The following is a 19,918-nucleotide window of genomic DNA, read 5'->3' on the forward strand; positions in this document are numbered from 1 at the left end:
AAGAATTACCTGCAATGCGGGAGGCCTGGGTTTGATCCCTGGGTGGGGAAGATTGCCTGGAGAAGAGAATGACTACTCACTCCAATATTCTTGCCGGAGAATTCCATAGACAGAGGAGAAGGGCTGTAATCCATTGGGCAGCAGAGTCAAATATGACTGAGTAACTAATTCTTTCTTTTCAGGGGAGAAATTAACTATTTTCTTATGCTCCTCTCCACCCCCTGAAAAGGCCTCAAAACGAATAGAATTTCTCCTTTCTATATCATTTCTGTTTAAAAATTATGTAAACATGACACTCTTGTGGATGGGAGAGTTGTATGTACCAAAGTGGGTGTTGTGAATAAACCCTACTGAACTGTGGAATTTTATTGCCCCATATTATCAGTTAGCTTAGATGGTACACCTGTAATGTCGAAATCTGGAGACAGACCCATGGTGTGCTGCTTTTAGGATCACACTGGAGAGCTTCAGAACTAGATCTCTAGGCATGGACTGACTTAAGTCTAAACTGGTTCTATATAGATGCTTATCATGCATATTAAACTATCAGTCATACAAATGACCCATACACAATGAAGGCCCATGTCTGATAGACTTAACAGCATTGATGAAGGAAGACAAAATATTTGAGAATTCCTGAAACAGGTAGTATGCTTTCCAGCCATGATTGTAGTTATAAAGAAAACCAAGCCAGAAGTGTTTCCTTCCTCCAGGACACATTGTTGCTGTTTCTTGGTCCATCTCAGGGAGACCTAACACAGACCCACAGCACACAGTGTCTGAGGATTTGTTCAGCTTGTGACCAGGTGCCTCCAATTCTATTTCATGGTACCGGAAACGAAAAACTTCATTTTTTTTACCTCAACATCTGCTCCATCTTATTTTTTTCATGATTATAATCAGTTCAGTTCAGTTCAGTCACTCAGTCGTGTCCAGCTCTTTGTGACCCCACAGACCACAGCACGCCAGGCCTCCTTGTCCATCACCAACTCCCGGAGTTTACTCAAACTCATGTCTATTGAGTTGGTGATGCCATCCAGCCTTCTCATCCTCTGTCGTCCCCTTCTCCTCCTGCCCTCAATCTTTCCCAGCATCAGGGTCTTTTCCAATGAGTCAGCTCTTCGAATCAGGTGGCCAAAGTATTGGAGTTTCAGCTTCAACATCAGTCCTTCCAGTGAACACTCAGGACTGCTCTCCTTTAGGATGGACTGGTTGGATCTCCTTGCAGTCCAAGGGACTCTCAAGAGTCTTCTCCAACACCACAGTTCAAAAGCATCAATTCTTTGGCGCTCAGCTTTCTTTATAGTCCAACTCTCACATCCATACATGACTACTGGAAAAACCATAGCCTTGACTAGACGGTCCTTTGTTGGCAAAGTAATGTCTCTGCTTTTTAGTATGCTGTCTAGATTGGTCATAACTTTTCTTCCAAGGAGTAATTTTTTAATTTCATGGTGAAATGAAATTAAAGTAAGTAGTGGTTGGGCTTACTCCTTGGAAGGAAACGATTATCATAGTAGTATAAAAAAATTTCAGTGGTTTCATAGTTAGGACACGAAAAGCACAAGTAGCAAAATTGAAACCAGATAAAATGGATTTCAACAAAATTTAAAACTTCTGTGTTTCAAAGACCATCATCAAGAAAGGGAAAACCCACAACCTGTAGAATGGAAGCAAATATTGGCAAATTATATATCTGATAAGGGACTTGTAGCTAGAATAAAGAACTCCTGCTGCTGCTGCTGCTGCTAAGTCGATTCAGTCGTGTCCGACTCTGTGTGACCCCAGAGACGGCAGCCCACCAGGCTCCTCTGTCCCTGGGATTCTCCAGGCAAGAATACTGGAGTGGGTTGCCATTTCCTTCTCCAATGCATGAAAGTGAAAAGAACTCCTACATCTCAATAATAAAAAGATAAGAAACCCAACTCCCAAAATGGACAAAATCTCTGATTAGAAATTTCTCCAAAGGAGACAGAAGAATGGTCAAAAAGATGTTCAACACCATTGATCGTTGCTGCTGCTGCTACGTCGCTTCAGTCGTGTCCCGACTCTGTGTGACCCCATAGATGGAAGCCCATCAGGCTCCCCTGTCCCTGGGATTCTCCAGCCAAGAACAGTGGAGTGGGTTGCCATTTCCTTCTCCAATGCATGAAAGTGAAAAGTGAAAGTGAAGTTGCTCAGTCGTGTCCGACTTTTAGAGACCCCATGGACGGCAGCCTACCCAGCTCCTACGTCCGTGGGATTTTCTAGGCAAGAGTACTGGAGTGGGGTGCCATTGCCTTCTCTGATGATCAGTAAGGAAAGGCAAATGGAAATCAACATTGAGATACCCACTTCACACCCAGTAGGATGACTATAATAAAAAAGACAGATAATAACAATGATGTGGTGAAATTAGAGCCCTTATACACTGCTATCCAAAATGTAAAATGGTGTCATCACTTTGTAAAAATAGTTCGGCAGTTTCTCAACTGATTAAAGTTAACATCTGCCCCTATAATTTTACCCAAGGGAACGGAAAATAAACGTCTACACAAAAACATTTACATAAATGCTCATAGCAAGATTATTCTTAATAGTCAAAAAGCAGAATAAGCTAAAAGTCCCTAAACTGATGAATGGATAAACAGAATATGGAAGAGCCATACAATGGAATGTTATTAAGCAATAAGAAAAAGTACTGAGACATGCTACAACATGGATGAACCTTGAAAACATTAGGCCAAGTAAAGAAGCCGGTCACAAGGACCATGTATTGTATGATTCCATTTATATGAAATTTCCAAAACAGGAAAAGCTATGGAGACAGAACATAGAGTAGTGGTTGGGCTGGAAGAGGAAGGAGCTGAGTGACTGCCACTGGGTATGGGGTTTTTTGTTTGAGTGATGAAAATGTTCGAAATTTCTGGTGATGGCTGTACAATTCTGTGAATATAGTGAAATCAATTGAAATGTATAGTTTAAGTCAGTACATTTTGTGGTATGTGAATTATATTTCAAATAAAGCTGTTTTAAAAAAAAAAAAAACTCTTCTAAGGAGCTGATCTTCTAAGGAGCTTTATTTTTGGGGGCTCCAAAATCACTGCAGATGGTGATTGCAGCCATGAAATTAAAAGATGCTTACTCCTTGGAAGGAAAGTTATGACCAACCTAGATAGTATATTCAAAAGCAGAGACATTACTTTGCCAACAAAGGACCGTCTAGTCAAGGCTATGGTTTTTCCAGTAGTCATGTATGGATGTGAGAGTTGGACTATAAAGAAAGCTGAGTGCGAAGAATTGATGCTTTTGAACTGTGGTGTTGCAGAAGACTCTTAAGAGTCCCTTGAACTGCAAGGAGATCCAACCAGTCCATTCTGAAGGAGATCAGTCCTAGGTGTTCTTTGGAAGGACTGATGCTAAAGCTGAAACTCCAGTACTTTGGCCACCTCATGCGAAGAGTTGACTCATTGGAAAAGATTCTGATGCTGGGAGGGATTGGGGGCAGGAGGAGAAGGGGACGACAGAGGATGAGATGGCTGGATGGCATCACCGACTCAATGGACTTGAGTTTAAATAAACTCCAGGAGTTGGTTATGGACAGCAAGGCCTGGTGTGCTGCACTTCATGGGGTCACAAAAAGTCAGACAGGAGAAGGAGCTGATCATGGATACAAATCAAGCCCAGATCAAGAAGACATGAACCTTTGCTATTTTTAAAATGTCTTTCTTTAAAACCAGTGTCCTAAACTACCTGAAATCCTGTTTTATCCTTGTGAGTTTTCTGTAGTTATTACTACAGAAAAATTGTGAAAATCAATTGTGAAAATCAAAAAAATTGTGATTGTGAAAATCAATCAGGGAAGCACTAGCAAAATGCTGTATTTATTGTTAAGGCTTCTCTAGTAGCTCAGACGGTAAAGAGTCTGTCTACAATGCAGGAGACCCGGGTTTGGTCCCTGGGTCAGGAAGATTACCTGGAGAAGGAAATGGCAACCCACTCCAGTATTCTTGCCTCAAAAATCACATGGATTGACAGCCTGGTGGGCAACACCCCATGGGGTCGCGAAGAGTCCAACATGACTGATCGACTAAAACACACAGTAATAATTTGGAAATCCAGAAATATCACTTTTTAGTTGCAATTTATTTTGAAGGGTGGGTATAATTAATCTTTTGGTTCATGGGTTAAAAGGGGGGGGGAGTCATTACAGGTAATCTATTTTGATTTTACCAAGTGAAGAGCAATAATTTGGGGAACCAACAGAGTTCTAAAATTTCATCACAGAGTAGTGCATAAAAGAGTATTTTGCTTTTGCTTTCATTGAATGTTGACCTTTGCGGATTTCTTATTTATATAGCTTCGTTTTATAGGTACATTAGAGCTCTGAAATATGGGACTAATCGCTCTTTGGAGCCAAAGACGTGTGATTCGAAGACGTGTGGGTCCGTCCAACACATACGCTCTTCATATTTTGCGGAACCACCTAAGGGACAGGTCCCAGGGTCTAAGGTCCTGAGTGGCGAACTGTCAGAAATTGTGTTCTCCAAGTAGGGTTAAAATGATGCACGGGGCAGGTTCCGCAGTTTTCCTCCTAAGCCACAAGAGCAACGCTCCAACGGCGTCTTTGACCTTCTTCGGAGCTTGAGGACCCTCCCCCTCCCTTCTCTGCGCACGTGGAAAGGTGAAAAACAGACAGCCACGTGAGACCAACATAAGCCATTTTCGGCGGCTTAGCCGTTTCAAGTCCAGGTATTGGAAACGAACGCTCAGCTGCAGGAAACCGCGGGGCAGACCCACAAAAAGCCTGCCAATCAGTGGTTGAGAAACAAAACCGCGACGAACTGAAATGAGTGTCTCCACCTCCCCTCCGCACAAACACTTCCCTTTTCCTCCTCCACCCCGCCCCACCTTCGCATTCTCTCCGCCCACCGGCTCCGCCTCTCCCGCGCCCCAGTAGAGTCATAGGGAGCACGAAATGAGGGCAGGGCGATTCCATCCGGGTGCTCCGTCGGGGAGGGCGTAAGGGCGTGGCTTTATGACGACTGCGGGGGCGGGGCGAGGAGCCCGCTCGAGAGCCGGGCCCTCCTGACAGAAAGGGCGGAGGGAGATTGGGTCGGCCCTTTCACGCCCCATAGAAACTGCATTCTGGACAAGAGGGGGAGATGTCTAGTCTCAAACTCCTCTTTTGAGGCAGGAGTGTTAACCAAGAAGCTTCAGCTCCGAGAGTCACCCATTTCAAAGCTTGCGTACACCCTCTGCCCCTGCTCTTCCTTTCTCCCTCCTTGAGAACCATGTAAACCTTCCCCCCAGCCCGTTTTCTCTCCCCCTTCGCCCCTGCGCAGATGGTGGCGGCCCGCGCGGTGCGCAGCCGCAGAGCGTTCGGGGCGGTGCCGGTGAGGGGCGGGTGACGCAGCGGCCGTCGCTGCCATTTTAAGTTGTTTGTTCTCGCTTCTCGTCTCAAACGCGACTCTGCCCCGGACCTGGGAGGCGCCGAGGCCGCCGCTGTCGCTTCCGCAGCCACCGGTGGGGGGGAAACCAGGCTGTGCCACCGCGGACGCTCACCCTCCGCTTCGGCTTCTCCCCCCTCCGGGTCTCCTCGACCTTCTTTCCGAGAGCCGGAACTCGATCCGTGCGGAGAAGAAAGACTCCAGAGCAGATGCTTGAACTGAAATAACTTTTTATTTTGGGGGGTTTTCTTCGCTGACAGACCCCCTTTAGCGCAGGGCTCCCCTCCCCTTCCTCTCATCCCTCTCCGCCGCCAGTACAAATCCAACCCCCCCTCCCCCTTCCTCCTCGTTTTTCCTCCTCTCTTTTTCTCTCGCCGTCGCCGCCGTCCCCGCGTTCTTCCCGTCCGCCGCCGCCCGGGGCGCCGAGCCAGACTATGGGTCCCAGGTGGGGGCTGAGCGGCGGCAGCAGCGCGGGCGGCCCGGTCACAGTGCGCACTGCAGCGGGGATGGAGGGGTTCAGTTGGCTGGTGGTTTTCTCTTGACATGGCTCCTGCCCGTGCTGCGAGCAGCGCCCCCACCGCCGCCGCCACCGCTCCGCCCGCAGGCTGCGGCTAGAGGGCCCGAACCCCGCCCGAGAGTCGGTCCGCCAGTCCCGGTCTCCGCGGGGACAGGGAGGGGACTTCCCCGTCACCCACCCCGCCCCAGCCGCCTCCAGTCCATCCCCCCCTGTTCCTTCGGGAAGCCAACTAACGACCCCGCCCTAAACCATCCAAACTCGGGAAACATGGTCTGTTCAACGTGAGAGCTGAATCCGGAATCCGGGAACTTAGTTTTTCTTTTTTTTGTTTTTTCTTTTCTTGGGTGGGGTGGGGTGGGCATACTTTAAAAAGTAATTAATATTAACGCAATTATTTTCTTTTCTTCCCATTGATCCTTCCCCTTTACCCTCTCCCGCCTCCTCTACCTGGGCGGGGATTGTTTCCACGATGAAATGAGTGAAAACCCGAGTGATCCAGTGTCTCCCGTGGTGCGAGTGAGTCGCTGCCGCTGAAGGCAAAGGGTGGGGGTGGGACCTCCGGGGGGTGGAAGGCAGGTGGTCCCCGGGCACTGCCTGGGCTTTGGGAGAAAGAACCCGCCACCTTTGCCTCAGCAATGCTTACAAGAAGATAAGTCTCACTCCCCACGATCTTGCACGCGGGCAGATTCATAGGGAACGGTCCCTCGGGGAATGTAGGACTCATTGCAGGACTTGGGGTGTTGGGATCCCGGGCATTAATCAGGTCTAACCACAGAGCCGGAATCATTATTATATCGTGTTATATATACCCCTTTTTCTTCTGCCATCATGATTCTCCTTGGCAGCAGCATTAGCAGCCGCCTGATGGTGAAAATGTGGGTGATGGGGAAATTGGTAATGACTCCGCTGTTTTTTCTTATGGCTCCTTTGGGCAACAGCTGCCCGCCCCCGGTATACACTGTAGTTGATTGCAGGGAAACCCTGAACCTCTCCCCTTCTTTCTCTACCGATTTTGCACTTTTCTCTTTGCTCACCACCAAGTGTAATCAATAACACGCACTGATAATACATAGCAATAGTGAAATCTGAAATAACTAAGAATTAATTAGGTACTACAGCCATGAATCTGGCTGGGTAAAGTTCAATTGGATATTTCAGTTTCATTCACCTACCCTGTTTGGTTTTGGGGGGAGGTTATTTTGGTGGCTTTTTTTTTTTTTTTTTTCCTTTTTGATATTTGGAAAGTAAGGATCACAGTCCCCCTCATTTCTTTTCATTATTCCTTTTCTAAAAAGAGGGAAAAAAAGATCCGGATGGATTTTAAGGATTGGACTGGTGTCAACTGTGTTTCATTGCACACCTAAATCCTACTAATAGGTTTATCCGTTCCCCCACCTTTATTTTGGCAGTTAAGCCAAATGTGTTTTCCAAAAAGTTAGTTCAAGTATTTTCTCTTTCCTTCCTTCCTTCCCTTCCTTTTCCCCATCTGACCCCAAACCATTCTTGTCCAAACATGACTGGACAGCAGCTTTTGTTTCTTGACCCTGTAATATGACAGTCTCCTAATATTGCCAGAAGGTGCAGTTTTTGGGTTGCAGTCGTGATTTTAGCTATACAATCATATTAGCAGGAAAAAAAATGACTTGTTTCTGTTGTACTTGAGTCTTAAGAAAAAGTGCCCATAGTTTAGTGACAATTTCCAAAGGCTTTAGTACCACCTGTATTTCAAAATGGGGGACCCAAACTCCCGGAAGAAACAAGCTCTGAACAGACTACGTGCTCAGCTTAGAAAGAAAAAAGAATCTCTAGCTGACCAGTTTGACTTCAAGATGTATATTGCCTTTGTATTCAAGGAGAAGGTAATTTAAAGTTCTTAATGTGATTTAGCACAAGGTTTTTTGTAAGTGTATATTACATGGTTAGGGTTAAAGAGTGGTGAACAAAAGTCTCCATTTGTGTGCTTTAACTTTGGCACTTTAACTTTAACCTCAGTCAAAGGAGTTAGGGTGTAACCATGAATGAAAGGCTTGTGTGCTCATTGGTTTGGAAATAACGTAATTCTAAAGCTGAGTATCAGGATCCACTTTTAGTTAACATGGGGTGAGTAGCATTGTAAAACTCGCATTTTTGTTTTATAATAAATTTTATTTACGTGGAGTTATATAGAGAACTTGGTTACTGAATTTAAAGATTAGGTATATAGAATGTTTGAAAGTAGTAATTGAAATCAAAATGTTTACTTGCTGAAAGCTTTCTGGTCAAGCTACATGCTGTAGTTTACCTTTTCTCACAGTACATTTAGTGAAATAGAATGCACTTTTATTTTTAGGAGCAGTTAATTACTGTAACGGTTAATTTGTCTTTAGAAGTACAGCATGACCAAAAGAAGTGTACAGTTTTTTTGGTGTTAGAATTAATCCCACAGTAAAACAGCAAATAATGAGTTGTGAGCAGTCACGGAAAACATGATAAAAACTTCTGGCAACTTAAAATAATGGACAGTTTCTTAGATAATCAATTTCTATTAAACATGAGGTTAGGTTTTGAATATTAAGGAAACACTGCTTTGATTTTGTGCTTAAGTTGTGAGCTAATTTCACATCAAAAACACCATCTTGGCATGGTATATCTTTAATTTGAAAGTTTCTCACGTATTTATTCCCAGTATTAAAGTTATTAGTATTTAAGAACTCTTGTAGCTGCTAGGTACAGCATAAAAAGTGGTTTCGAAAGTGGTTTGTTTTGAAATGATTGTCTCAAGATTGAATATCACAGATTTGCTTTTTTCTTTTTTCGTTAATTGCAGAATTGATAAAGACTAGATTTTAATAGACACTATTACAATGTAGGTTCACTAGAAACATGAGATAAAAATAGACTAGATCTCTGAATTTAATTTATCAGATGCTGAAAATTATATCATCTAGCTCTTCTCACACCTATGGAAATCTTTGACTGGACCAGTATCCAGACAGTTGTCTTGAGCAGTTCATGAATTTTATAACCTAAATTGATGAGTTCTTGATCTTAACTAAGTTTGAAGGTTTGGTGGACATTTTTTCCTTTCCTTTTGAATATTGACATTTGTAGTTACATAATACCCAGAAGGGATAATGGAAATTGACCCTAGAGCCTTGATTTTAAGCTGCTGAGAGTTTGATTTTGCTGTACGTAGAACCAGTTAAGTGAACTTGGATCAGGAGTAAATCACTGTTTTGTTTTTTTAACCACAGGGGTGTCTGGTGTTTGTTTCTCATTGTTTAAGGAATACTGTGCAAAACAAGTTCTTGGTATGGTTACCGTAATGCTAAAAAAACGCAGTTAAACATTCTGATAATAGCCTGTTTGTGTGTGGTTGGGAAGTAAGGGGGTTGAGGGAAGAACAGAGGGATCCACCTAGTTTGAAAATCTGTTTTCTGTATGGAAATGGCTTCAGTTAAGAATTTTGCTGTGTTAGAATAATGCTACAAAACATTGTATTATGAACTCTGGGTGTTAAGAGACAATGTGCTACCAGTAGGTTAATACACTTTTTTTTTTTTCCTTTTAGAAGAAAAAATCAGCACTTTTTGAAGTGTCTGAGGTTATACCAGTTATGACAAATAATTATGAAGAAAATATCCTGAAAGGGGTGCGAGATTCCAGTTATTCTTTGGAAAGTTCCATAGAGCTTTTACAGAAAGATGTGGTGCAGCTCCATGCTCCTCGATACCAGTCTATGAGAAGGGTGAGTTCTGTTTTTAGGTCTTGATTGGGTAGGCTTTTGTGAGTTAAACTTGCGTTTTTTTTTTTTTCCCTCCTGAGAATGGGTAGTGAACGGTGATCGTAAGTCTCTTTAAAAACGGAATTTAAATAAAGCCATGTTTAACTTTTTTAGGCATTACTCTGTTGGTAATGGTGTACATTGTTGTGATTCATGTATGATATTACTTTTGTAATATGTATGATATACATATTCATGTATGAGATTTCCTTTTTCAGGGGAGAATAAAATATCTTGCCCCTTGTAAATAAGGAACTTTTGAGGCGGTTTGTCTAAACTTCTCCAGCTCATTGAAAGTTACTGTGGGCAAAGTAACTTGAACAAGAGGGCCCCATCATTAGTATGCTTGGGGGGCAGCTGGAGATAACCATGTAATGGTCTGGAAGAGGTTAATTGGCCTCAATAATTGGCATATGATAAAAATTGCATTTCACCTGTAATAAGGTGAGTTAGAAGTTCCAGGACACCTTTTATTAATTAGGGTCTGATTTTAAGAGTGGAAATAATGGTACAAGAACTTAAAAGACAAAAAATGAGAGGTTCAGTTGGCAGTTTTCACTGTGCACTGATGAGTTTAGATCTCAATATGATGAATATTGGACTGATTGACTATATGTGAACTCTAAAAAATAAAAATTAAGATTAGGTCATAAACTATTCAGATTGTATACAGTCCTATTACTGTCACCTCTTAAAAGACATAATATGTGGTAGACCCTTAACATGGATTTGCAGCAACTGTCAGGGCCCACTTATAAGTGGGTTTTTTAAAATAAATAATTTACAGTACTACCCAGTGTACAGTTGGTTGAATCCACAGGTAAAGAACTACAGACATGGGGGGCTGGCTATAAAGTTACATGCACAGTTTTCGACTCTGATCGGTGTCTCTCCTGCCCAGGTTGTTAAAGGGTCAGCTGTATAGTGGACCTTTTGCACTTGAAAATGTTTTTGTAGTCAGACCCTGTAATTTGTGATATTGCTTGTTATGGCTTTGTTTATTTGAAAGTAATGTTTTTTTTGTGTGTGGCATTTTACAGGATGTAATTGGCTGTACTCAGGAGATGGATTTCATTCTTTGGCCTCGGAATGATATTGAAAAAATTGTCTGTCTCCTGTTCTCTAGGTGGAAGGAATCTGATGAGCCTTTTAGGCCTGTTCAGGTATTTTATTCTAAAATAAGTGTGGTGAACACATAAATAAGTTGAAAACTCAGAGAATAGGGTCCAATTTAAGAAATTCCTTAGGAATATGCTTTCTGATAGGTTCTCCTTCACAAGTCCCTCCTGGCCTTTCGACTGTTGTAAGAATGGACAGCATTTGGATTATAGAATCGCATGAGATTGAGGTGGTTCTGACTACCCAGTGTGTCTTTGAAATTATGGTCAGAGCAAATGTTTTAAGGTAGACATGGCTTCCCTGGTGGCTCAGACGGTAAAGCGTCTGCCCGCAATGCGGGATACCCAGGTTCGATTCCTGGGTCGGGAAGATTGCCTGGAGAAGGAAATGGCAATCCACTCTAGCACTCTTGCCTGGAAAATCCCACGGACGGAGGAGCCTGATAGGCTACAGTCCATGGGGTCGCAAAGAGTCGGACACGACTAAGCAACTTCACTTTCACTTTCTTTGTTTATAGTGGGGCCCATAGATAAACTTTAGGAAATCTCTTCCCCTCCACCACACTCGCTTCTAAAATACTTTGTATTTAACTCTGGTTCTTAAAGGAATCTCATCTAAGAAATGAATGAAGAAACCCTTTCCTAGGAGTTGATTTGCATATAAAGCTTCATAGGAGAAAAGAATTTAGTAGTGGTTCTTAACTAACTTTCCTTGACATTTGGCTATGTTTGACTTGTCATTTAATGTGCTTGACAATTTCTAATGTTTTATTTAAGGGAATTTATCTGTGTGTTGATGTAATTTGTCTGTGTGTGCATGGTTGTAAGTACAAGATCCACCAAAATGTTAATTGTGGTTAGTTTTAGGTCAGATATAGGTAACTTTTCTTTTTTTACTTAAATATATTTATGTTTAATAAATTTCTATGAACATACTTAGCAATCAGACAAACTAAGAAGTAATTAACGTTTATTTAAAGACTAAGTATACCAAGCTAAATTTTACAAGGCTTATTTTGAACTGATTGCTTAGGACAGTGAAAATTGTCATTGAAAAAATTTTGCTTTTATCCAGTCTAACGAAGTGTCTTTATAGTGCTTTTGGGTGTAATAGACTAATTGGTATCCTCCTTCTGTCCCCATGGTAATGTTGCTACACATTAGCTCAAATAAGTTGTCATTTTTCTAAGGTTCATTTGCCGATAGGCTAGAGGTGAACGTCCTCTGTTTGCGTTGTTTTAATTGATGACATCTGACTAAGATGAATGTGCTGGAGAATTTAAGCTGAATATAGAAGACAGAAATGGAAAAGGCATGTTATCAGGGCAGGTCTTACACCTTAATGGTGCTGCTCTCCAGAGCCCTGTTAGGTTTTTGTTTTTGTTTTTTTCAGTTCAGAATTTCCCATTTGAAAAACTTAGATCTGCTTATCGCAGTACGTTTAATTTCTAGTACCCTGTCTTTCTCTCAGACCTTGTTTTAAAAAAATAGTTGTATTAAAATAGTCTTCTCAAGTGTTACTTTTCTTTAAAATCATGGCTGTTATGTTGAGTGTTGACTGCTAGGCTGTCTTTCAAATAAAATTTGATGTATGTTGAATCTCAGTCCTTAAACTAGGTAGATAGGAACCTCCTTTTGCTAAGAAACTGTCATATAGGTAAAAAATCCAAGGTCATGCAGTTAAGTGGTAGTCAAGACTTAAGTCTAGACTGACTATAAAGCCTATGCTCTTAACTCACTACCGTGTACTGTGGAAAGTTCCCTGAATGATAAAACCTTAAATTATGGACTGAATATAAGCAGTAGGATATAGGATTATCTAGGATTTAGATAATATTTTTATAATTAGCAGTGTAAAAACAAACATACTTCTTTGAAGTAATTTTAATATAAATATCCTGAATGAGAAACCTTAAATAAAAATAACAGAGTTTATTCTCTCAAGATAGGTGAAGGAAAGGCAAACTTTAACTCACACACCTTTTTTTCTGACTCAAAAGCATTTTAAAATCAGAATACTTCAGTAGTGAGATTTAATAGAAACCACAGTAAAGATTGTTTTAAAATATTGAGTTCCACTATATTCATAGTACTGTGAAGCACAGGGAGGAACTATTAAAGTTGGTCTGGTCTACTCTTTTCTCTTCATTCCTAATGCTTTTGCTCAGGTTAGCTCTTCATCACGCTCTTACACCATTCATTACTTTCCTTCCAGGAATTGTTTCTTACATGCTGCCTATTAGTTTTCTTTTTCGTGTGGACCATTCTTCCCAAAACTCTGGGAACTCTATTCAAGCAGGATAGAATTGATTTGCTACAGAAACACACGCAGAGCCTTTTTCAGTCTCACTTAAATTTCTTGTCAGTGTGGTATCTACTGGCCTCTTCCATCCACCTTGATATATGCCATAGTGAAACACTTGAAGCTGTCTTTTTTGAGCATCGTCTTGATTTTGACACACTTGTGTTTGTGTAGGTTGTTTCCTAGAATGGCATTTTCCAAATTGCTTACCATTTTTATTTTCCCCAGGGAAAATTACTGTCATCTTTCAAGGCCCAATCCAAAATCATCTGCTAATACTGCCCTCATTGTCTACTGTTAAGTTATTCTTTCTTCTCATGGTGCTTTTAACAGTAAGAACCCATTTTAAGGTTTTTTTTGTTTTTTTTTTTTTTACAAATAACCACATCGTATTCTGGGAAAGGTTTGAAGTAAGTTAGGATTTACGTTTTTATGTTGCTTTTCCTCTTCAGCGTATGTGAGTCCCTTAAGAATGAGATTATCTTATTTATATTTGTCACTATCTAATAACATGCTTTTCGTATTGAGTTCAATAACTATTTGAATTGTGCAAAAGTATAATTCAATATTTTATGTAGAGTCATGTGTAGGGGATACCATATTTTATGTTATAGCTTATGAGAAAAACTGCTGGGTAGTAAAACCCTAGACAGCAAGGTCTGACTTTTTTTCCATGTTAGTATTTTCTACTGTCTTTGACATAATGGGAGAATAAAGATTGTTTGAACCAAATGGGCTAATAATCATTTTTACAATTCACTATTCTAAAATATCAGATTGTGTAAGGTTTCCAGGTTTCTTGAATTCCCTGTTAGCCTGGTCTTTTCACCTGTCATTTGGCTTCTCCATAGACATTTTGTTGGATAATCTTCCTCATGTTAAAAAATCAAAAAAATGTTATGAGTGACTTGATAACTGTTTTTCATAATGTAAAAAACTTTACTAATATGAAAAAAATGTGTATAAAAACATTTCTTTTTTAGTTTGAGGGGTTCCTGTATCCTTAGATACTCACCTTTGTGAGGCCTGGAAGTATATTTCAGGTGTGGGTTTTATGTTTCATTTACTCCTCTTAACTGATGGGTTAGAGCCCTTTTATTTTATAGGTGAGGAAGTTGAAATTTAGAAAAGTTAAGGGATTTGCACAGGTCACGTAAGTAGTGAGGTGTGCACCTGGGATTGGAATATAAATAGATTTCTTTCCAAGAGCCATCTGTAGCATTCTTTGTTATATAAGAGAAAGATGGATGGTGTTATTGGACTAAGTACTAAAGTAGGAGTCTTGAGCTGAGTAGGTCTGAACATCTCATTTAATGATATTTGGCTTAAAAGGAGTATTAAAATTTAGTCACTTCGGTATAGTTTTTCTAGAAGGTCAAATTACGAAGTGCTACGCAGTAGAATTTTCTGTGATCAAGGAAATCTTGTGTATCCCAAGAGATTATTTAGAATGGTGGCCACCAGCCACCAAATGAGACTATTGATCATTTGAAATGTGGGCAGTACAATTAAAGAACTGAGTTTTCAATTCCATTTCATTAATATGAATGTAAGTAGCCTCTATTGGTTACCATATTGGAGAGCACACCTGTATGCGTGTGGGTGCAGTAGATGTTTTCGGTAGTGTAACATGCTTGCGGTTACATGTGAATGTCTTATTTCGTAGGCCAAATTTGAGTTTCATCACGGTGACTATGAAAAACAGTTTCTGCATGTACTGAGCCGAAAGGACAAGACTGGAATTGTTGTCAACAATCCTAACCAGTCGGTGTTTCTCTTCATTGACAGACAGCACTTGCAGGTAAACTTTTTTTTATTTTTGTAAACCACACAAGGGCGCATTTTAAAAGTTTACTGGTTAGTAAATTGTTTTCTGTATGTTACTTAATTCTGATTTGCCCCTTCAGTATTGCATTATTTTTGAAGTTATTTAAAAACCAAGAAACAGATGTCCTGATCTTAACCTGGAACACTGGTTCCCAAACTGCTAAAAGTCATGAATTCAGTTTGCAATAATCAGAATCTGTATTTTGAATAAAATCCTCAAGAGATTGATAACACATTTATGTTTTGAGAAGTACTGGCCTAGATCTTTTAAATATCTAAAAGGATGAAAGCGTATCTGTATTTTAAAGGTCCACATGTATTTTAAATTAAGTATTTCCAATTTAAGTAGCAGTCCAAGTATTCCAAATTGATTTTTATTGGGTAAAATGTTTATTCTTATGGACCTAAGCCTAATAAATGTCATCACTTAGAATTTATAGTGGGTAATAGATACTTTGTTAATTGTTAAAAATAGCATCATTGTAATTTATTTAGCATTCATTCAACAGATAAGTGCTAAGTGTCAGATATTGTATATCAGTGAACAAGTTAGAAATTCCTGCTCTATGGGTTGGCATTTCATTGTGGGGAACCTAGAAGTAGGTAAGTAATAAATACTAAGAGAAAAGAGGGAATTACACTGTTTGGTGTGAATTCTTAGATAATGTCACCAGAGAAGGCCTCATTGAGAAGGTGATTTTAAATACTTTTTTTTTTAAAGTACAATATTAATTGCATTGTGCAGAACATTTTTGTTTTTATTTGAGCAAGTCTGTGCAAGGTACTAGAGAATTAGAATTGGGAGTCATACTGCTACCTTCAAGGAGCTGATAGGCTATTTGGGAAGATTGTACATTTTGTACCTTATAGAAAGTAATTTTATGGTGTAGTTATAAGTAAAAGAAACTGGGAGTTAAGAAAATTAATTTCACTGGAAGCATGTGATAAAACTGATAGAAAAGCATACAATTTAGGTGGGGTGTTTTTTGTTTTGGGCCTTTTTTGTTTTTAGTTTCTTATTTACCTAAGTGCTCCTGTGGTGAATATTTTTTGGTTGACTCTTTTATCCTTTTTAATTGCTTATAGTATACTTTCATTTGAGTTACTTAGAAAATACTGTAGAGCAGGATATTCAACTAGTGTCTACAGTGACCCTTGAATGACACAGGTTTCAACTGCACTCGTCCACTTATACATGACATTTTTTCAATAAATACATAACTGCTCAGTCCAGTTGGCTGAATTCATGGTTTAGTTAGCTGATGTGGAACTGTATATATGGAGGGAAGACTAAATTATACATGGAGATTTTCAACTGCATTTAGGGTCTGTGTTCCAATCCCTGTGTCTAAGTGTCATGTCATCTGTATGTAATATTTTACGCATTCATGATATAACCTTTTTCTTTTTTTGATACTTTAAGGCTATGTGGTTTATCTGTGAATCTCTTCAAATTTTCACAAATCTCAAATTTTTTCCAATATGTTTATTGAAAAAATTTACTTATGTGTGGGCCCTGAGCAGCCCAAACCCATGTTGTTTAGGGGTCAACTGTATTATGCACGAAACTCAATACTTTCTGTGTATGAGCTCATTTAATCCTCCTAATAGTTTTTTGATGTATAGATCTTACTACTCCTATTTTATAGTTAAGGAAATTAAGAAATTTGATTGGAATCATCTAGCAGAGATCTCCCCTTTATGTTCTAACATAATGTATATGATAAGGGCTAGACCAAAAAAATTTTGAATGGTTGGTGGTATAGAAGCTCATGCCTAGAATTCGGATTCTAACATACACGCAGTAACTTACTGGCCATGAGACCTTGGACAAATAACTTCTGTGATCATGTTCTTTTCTATAAAAGTAGTAAATGAAAGTCCTAGGTTTTAAAAGTTAAAATGAAAAAATATATGTATTGGGTTCATTTATGTACATAGGTATATAGACTGCTTCAGACATTGGCAAAGTCCACCTTCTGTTCCTTTTGCCTTTTTTTAAAGAGGTGCTATAGTGAAAAGATGCAAAACTTTGAAGGCAGTTCTGGGTTCAGACTTCATCTTCCACTTACTGCTGCTGCTGCTAAGTCACTTCAGTTGTGTCCAACTCTGTGTGACCCCATAGATGGCAGCCCACCAGGCTCCTCCGTCCCTGGGATTCTCCAGGCAAGAACACTGGAGTGGGCTGCCATTTCCTTCTCCAATGCATGAAAGTGAAAAGTAAAAGTGAAGTCACTCAGTCGTGTCCGACTCTTAGCAACCCCATGGACTTCAGCCCACCAGGCTTCTCTGTCCATGGGATTTTCCAGGCAAGAGTACTAGAGTGGGGTGCCATTGCCTTCTCCGCTTCCACTTACTAGCCATAGTTTTTTGTGACTAGCCATAGTTTTTTGTGGAAGTACCTTGCACTTGTTTATCAGAAGTTAGATGTTAAAATGGTAACTGCTTTTTAAAAATACTCAACGAGTGTGATTTATCTGTTAATACTTTGGCCTTGTCCTTTACCCCAGGATATGCTTAAATCTCTTAACCTATTTCTGATTTCTCTACCTCCTGCTCTCACCACATCTGCTGTCTTTCTGTATACAAATGTGATTGCAAATCTCTATTCAAATCTATCTCCATGATATGCCTTTAATCCTAATTTCTTTTAGCTAGTCTGATTTTCATAACTTTTTAAAGTCTGCATAAATTTCTGTAAACATTTAGTATCATGTTGACTCTTTTTCTGTATTTCGTGTGTCAAGGTTCTGTCCCAACTAGACCAAGTTCCCTATGAATAGGGACCATAATTTCTTGCCTTACTCTATATGCTTTGTTACTGTGTTCTTAAGTGCTTAATAAATTGTGGGAGATTTTCATGTGATAATTGGCCAGTTACGTTGAGGTCCTTCTTAAGAATATTCTAAAAATTTTTTCCCCTTCCAGACTCCAAAAAACAAAGCTACGATCTTCAAGTTATGCAGCATCTGCCTCTACCTGCCACAGGAACAGCTTACCCACTGGGCAGTTGGCACCATTGAGGATCACCTCCATCCCTACATGCCAGAATAGAGTGCTGACCAGCAAAATGGAGAAGATCAGAGAGTGCAGCAGCAATTTTTTTTTTTTTTCTTACCACTTGATTCTTTCAGAGTTTAAAGAAAAATGGACTCATGCACAGAACACTATGCATTTTGAAACTTGTTCATCCTGGATTTTTTTTTTTTAATCATTTGTATCTCAGAACTTAAATTAGATGTCTTCTGCACAGACTGTGTGAAAGAAGATGCTTTGCATATTTGCTGTACTGCATCAGCATCTTACTAAAAATGTGAAATGAAAGGACTATTGTACACTGAAATGCTTAAATGTTTCTGAAAGCACAAGGTGATACTCATTTTTGATGGTCTTTCCATTTGTGCTGGTGTTGGCCTCTTTGACACCTGTCATCAGTATTTGGAGGGTGAGAAGTGAATGTAACAGGTATAAACGTTTTTAAAACTTATAGCTTTGCTATAATCACCGTTGTTCAGAGCAGTGTCAGATTCATTCTAATGGCCAAAAGTGGTTGTTTAAAAAAGAAAAAGAAGATACAACCATGGGAAAGAAATCTTTAAAGAGCATCTCATTGTAGGCAGTCTTGCCTCATATATTACTGGGTCATGTTTGTTTCCTGGTACTCATAAATGTATGTGTTTTATTTCCAGATCTCTTTCCCCAAGTTGCTGTTATGAAAGAGTATTCTGCCGAGTGTGCACAGTTACACACGTAAAAGCAGATCTGGAGTCTGAAGTAGCTAAACGGCTATGAAACTGAGAAATACATTCATAGCTGCAGAAACCACAATAGGTAGAGGACTTTTGGTTTTTGTTTTTTGGTTTTGAAAAGAAGAGATTTTTATTATAAAGAAAAACAATTCCAGTGAATTGTGCAGAAATACTGGTTTTTACACCATCCTAAAGGAAAACTTAGGGTTTTTTTGATGTAGAAAAGTTATTAAAGTTGGGATCTTAAATTGTGCGGGGAGGAAAAAAAACACCATTGAGTGTCAAAGTTCTAAAAGCAGAACTCATTTTGTGCAATGAACATAAGGAAAGACTACTGTATAGTTTTTTTGTTTGTTTTATTTTTCTTTAAATGAAGAAAAGCTTTGCTTAAGGGTTGCATACTTTTATTGGAGTAAATCTGAATGATCCTACTCCTTTGGAGTAAAAGTTAGTGCTTACCGGTTTCCAATTGTATTTAGCTTCTGGTTGGAATTTGAATAAATGAAAACCTAAATAAAATAGGTGAAAGTTCCCTGACTATTCAGGTGAATACACAAAACTCGAAGTGGTAACTTTTCTTATAAGTCACTTGGGTACCTATTATTGAGACCTTCAGTTCAGTTCGGTTCTGTCGCTCAGTCGTGTCTGACTCTTCGCGACCCCGTGAATCTCAGCTCGCCAGGCCTCCCTGTCCATCACCAACTCCCGGAGTTCACTCAGACTCTTAGCCCATGGCTAAACCGTAAACTCAGAAGAGAAGTTGGGTTTGTAATTTCAACAGGAATGGGAATCAAAGACATTTTGTCAGCTTTTAACAGTTACCATCCTGACCTTATACCTGGCTTCGTGGAAAGGCAAAAATACTCGTAATTCACAGTGCACTTCCATGTTTTCTATCAATTGACAATTGGAATCTATTTGAAATGAACACTTTTTCATGGTCAGGGACTGTTCTAAACTCTTTATCTAACCACCCTGAGTGGAACTAGGTGCAAAGGTTTAGGAACTTGCCCCCATACTCAAGTTTTAAAGGGTTCAGGCCAATTTTTTAAAAAAAACAACGTCCTTATTTGGTATTTGAGTGATTTCCTTTGTGGTTAAATTTGGATTAGGTATCCTGGCCATTGCCCATTGTGAGTGATGTTACACCCCCTGAAGTTAATATCCAGAAACACTGCTCGTGTGCTCTTTATTGATGTCCACGTTCATTGGT

The 19,918-nt window shown here is 39.8% G+C and overlaps 1 protein-coding gene across 2 annotated transcripts; it reads left to right on the forward strand.

Annotated features, from left to right (window-relative positions):
* Window positions 1–4,872: 4,872 nt before the first annotated feature.
* On the forward strand, window positions 4,873–19,264 carry C23H6orf62 (chromosome 23 C6orf62 homolog). 2 transcript variants are annotated; one of them, XM_086370023.1, is made up of 5 exons: window positions 4,873–7,805; window positions 9,497–9,673; window positions 10,750–10,872; window positions 14,796–14,930; window positions 17,885–19,264. In XM_086370023.1, exons 1-5 carry the CDS (start codon window positions 7,677–7,679, stop codon window positions 18,008–18,010), a joined length of 690 nt encoding a protein of 229 aa, XP_086226149.1. In that variant the 5' UTR covers window positions 4,873–7,676; the 3' UTR covers window positions 18,011–19,264. The 2 variants fall into 2 exon arrangements, with proteins under 2 accessions (XP_086226149.1, XP_086226150.1); XM_086370024.1 differs by having other exon boundaries at window positions 5,372–6,462.
* Window positions 19,265–19,918: the final 654 nt, after the last annotated feature.

The sequence above is a fragment of the Bos grunniens genome, chromosome 23, assembly GCF_055505025.1.
Source record: "Bos grunniens cultivar Pamir isolate PY7600 chromosome 23, Bosgru_T2T1.0, whole genome shotgun sequence".
Lineage (NCBI taxonomy): Eukaryota > Metazoa > Chordata > Mammalia > Artiodactyla > Bovidae > Bos > Bos grunniens.

Bases quoted from the DNA above. Each gene is read 5' to 3' on its own strand.
- C23H6orf62 (XM_086370023.1), top strand. From the start codon at position 7,677: ATGGGGGACCCAAACTCCCGGAAGAAACAAGCTCTGAACAGACTACGT. The intron at 10,873-14,795 runs GTATTTTATTCT...CTTATTTCGTAG, and splicing joins AGCCTTTTAGGCCTGTTCAG to GCCAAATTTGAGTTTCATCA. The intron at 14,931-17,884 runs GTAAACTTTTTT...TTCCCCTTCCAG, and splicing joins TTGACAGACAGCACTTGCAG to ACTCCAAAAAACAAAGCTAC.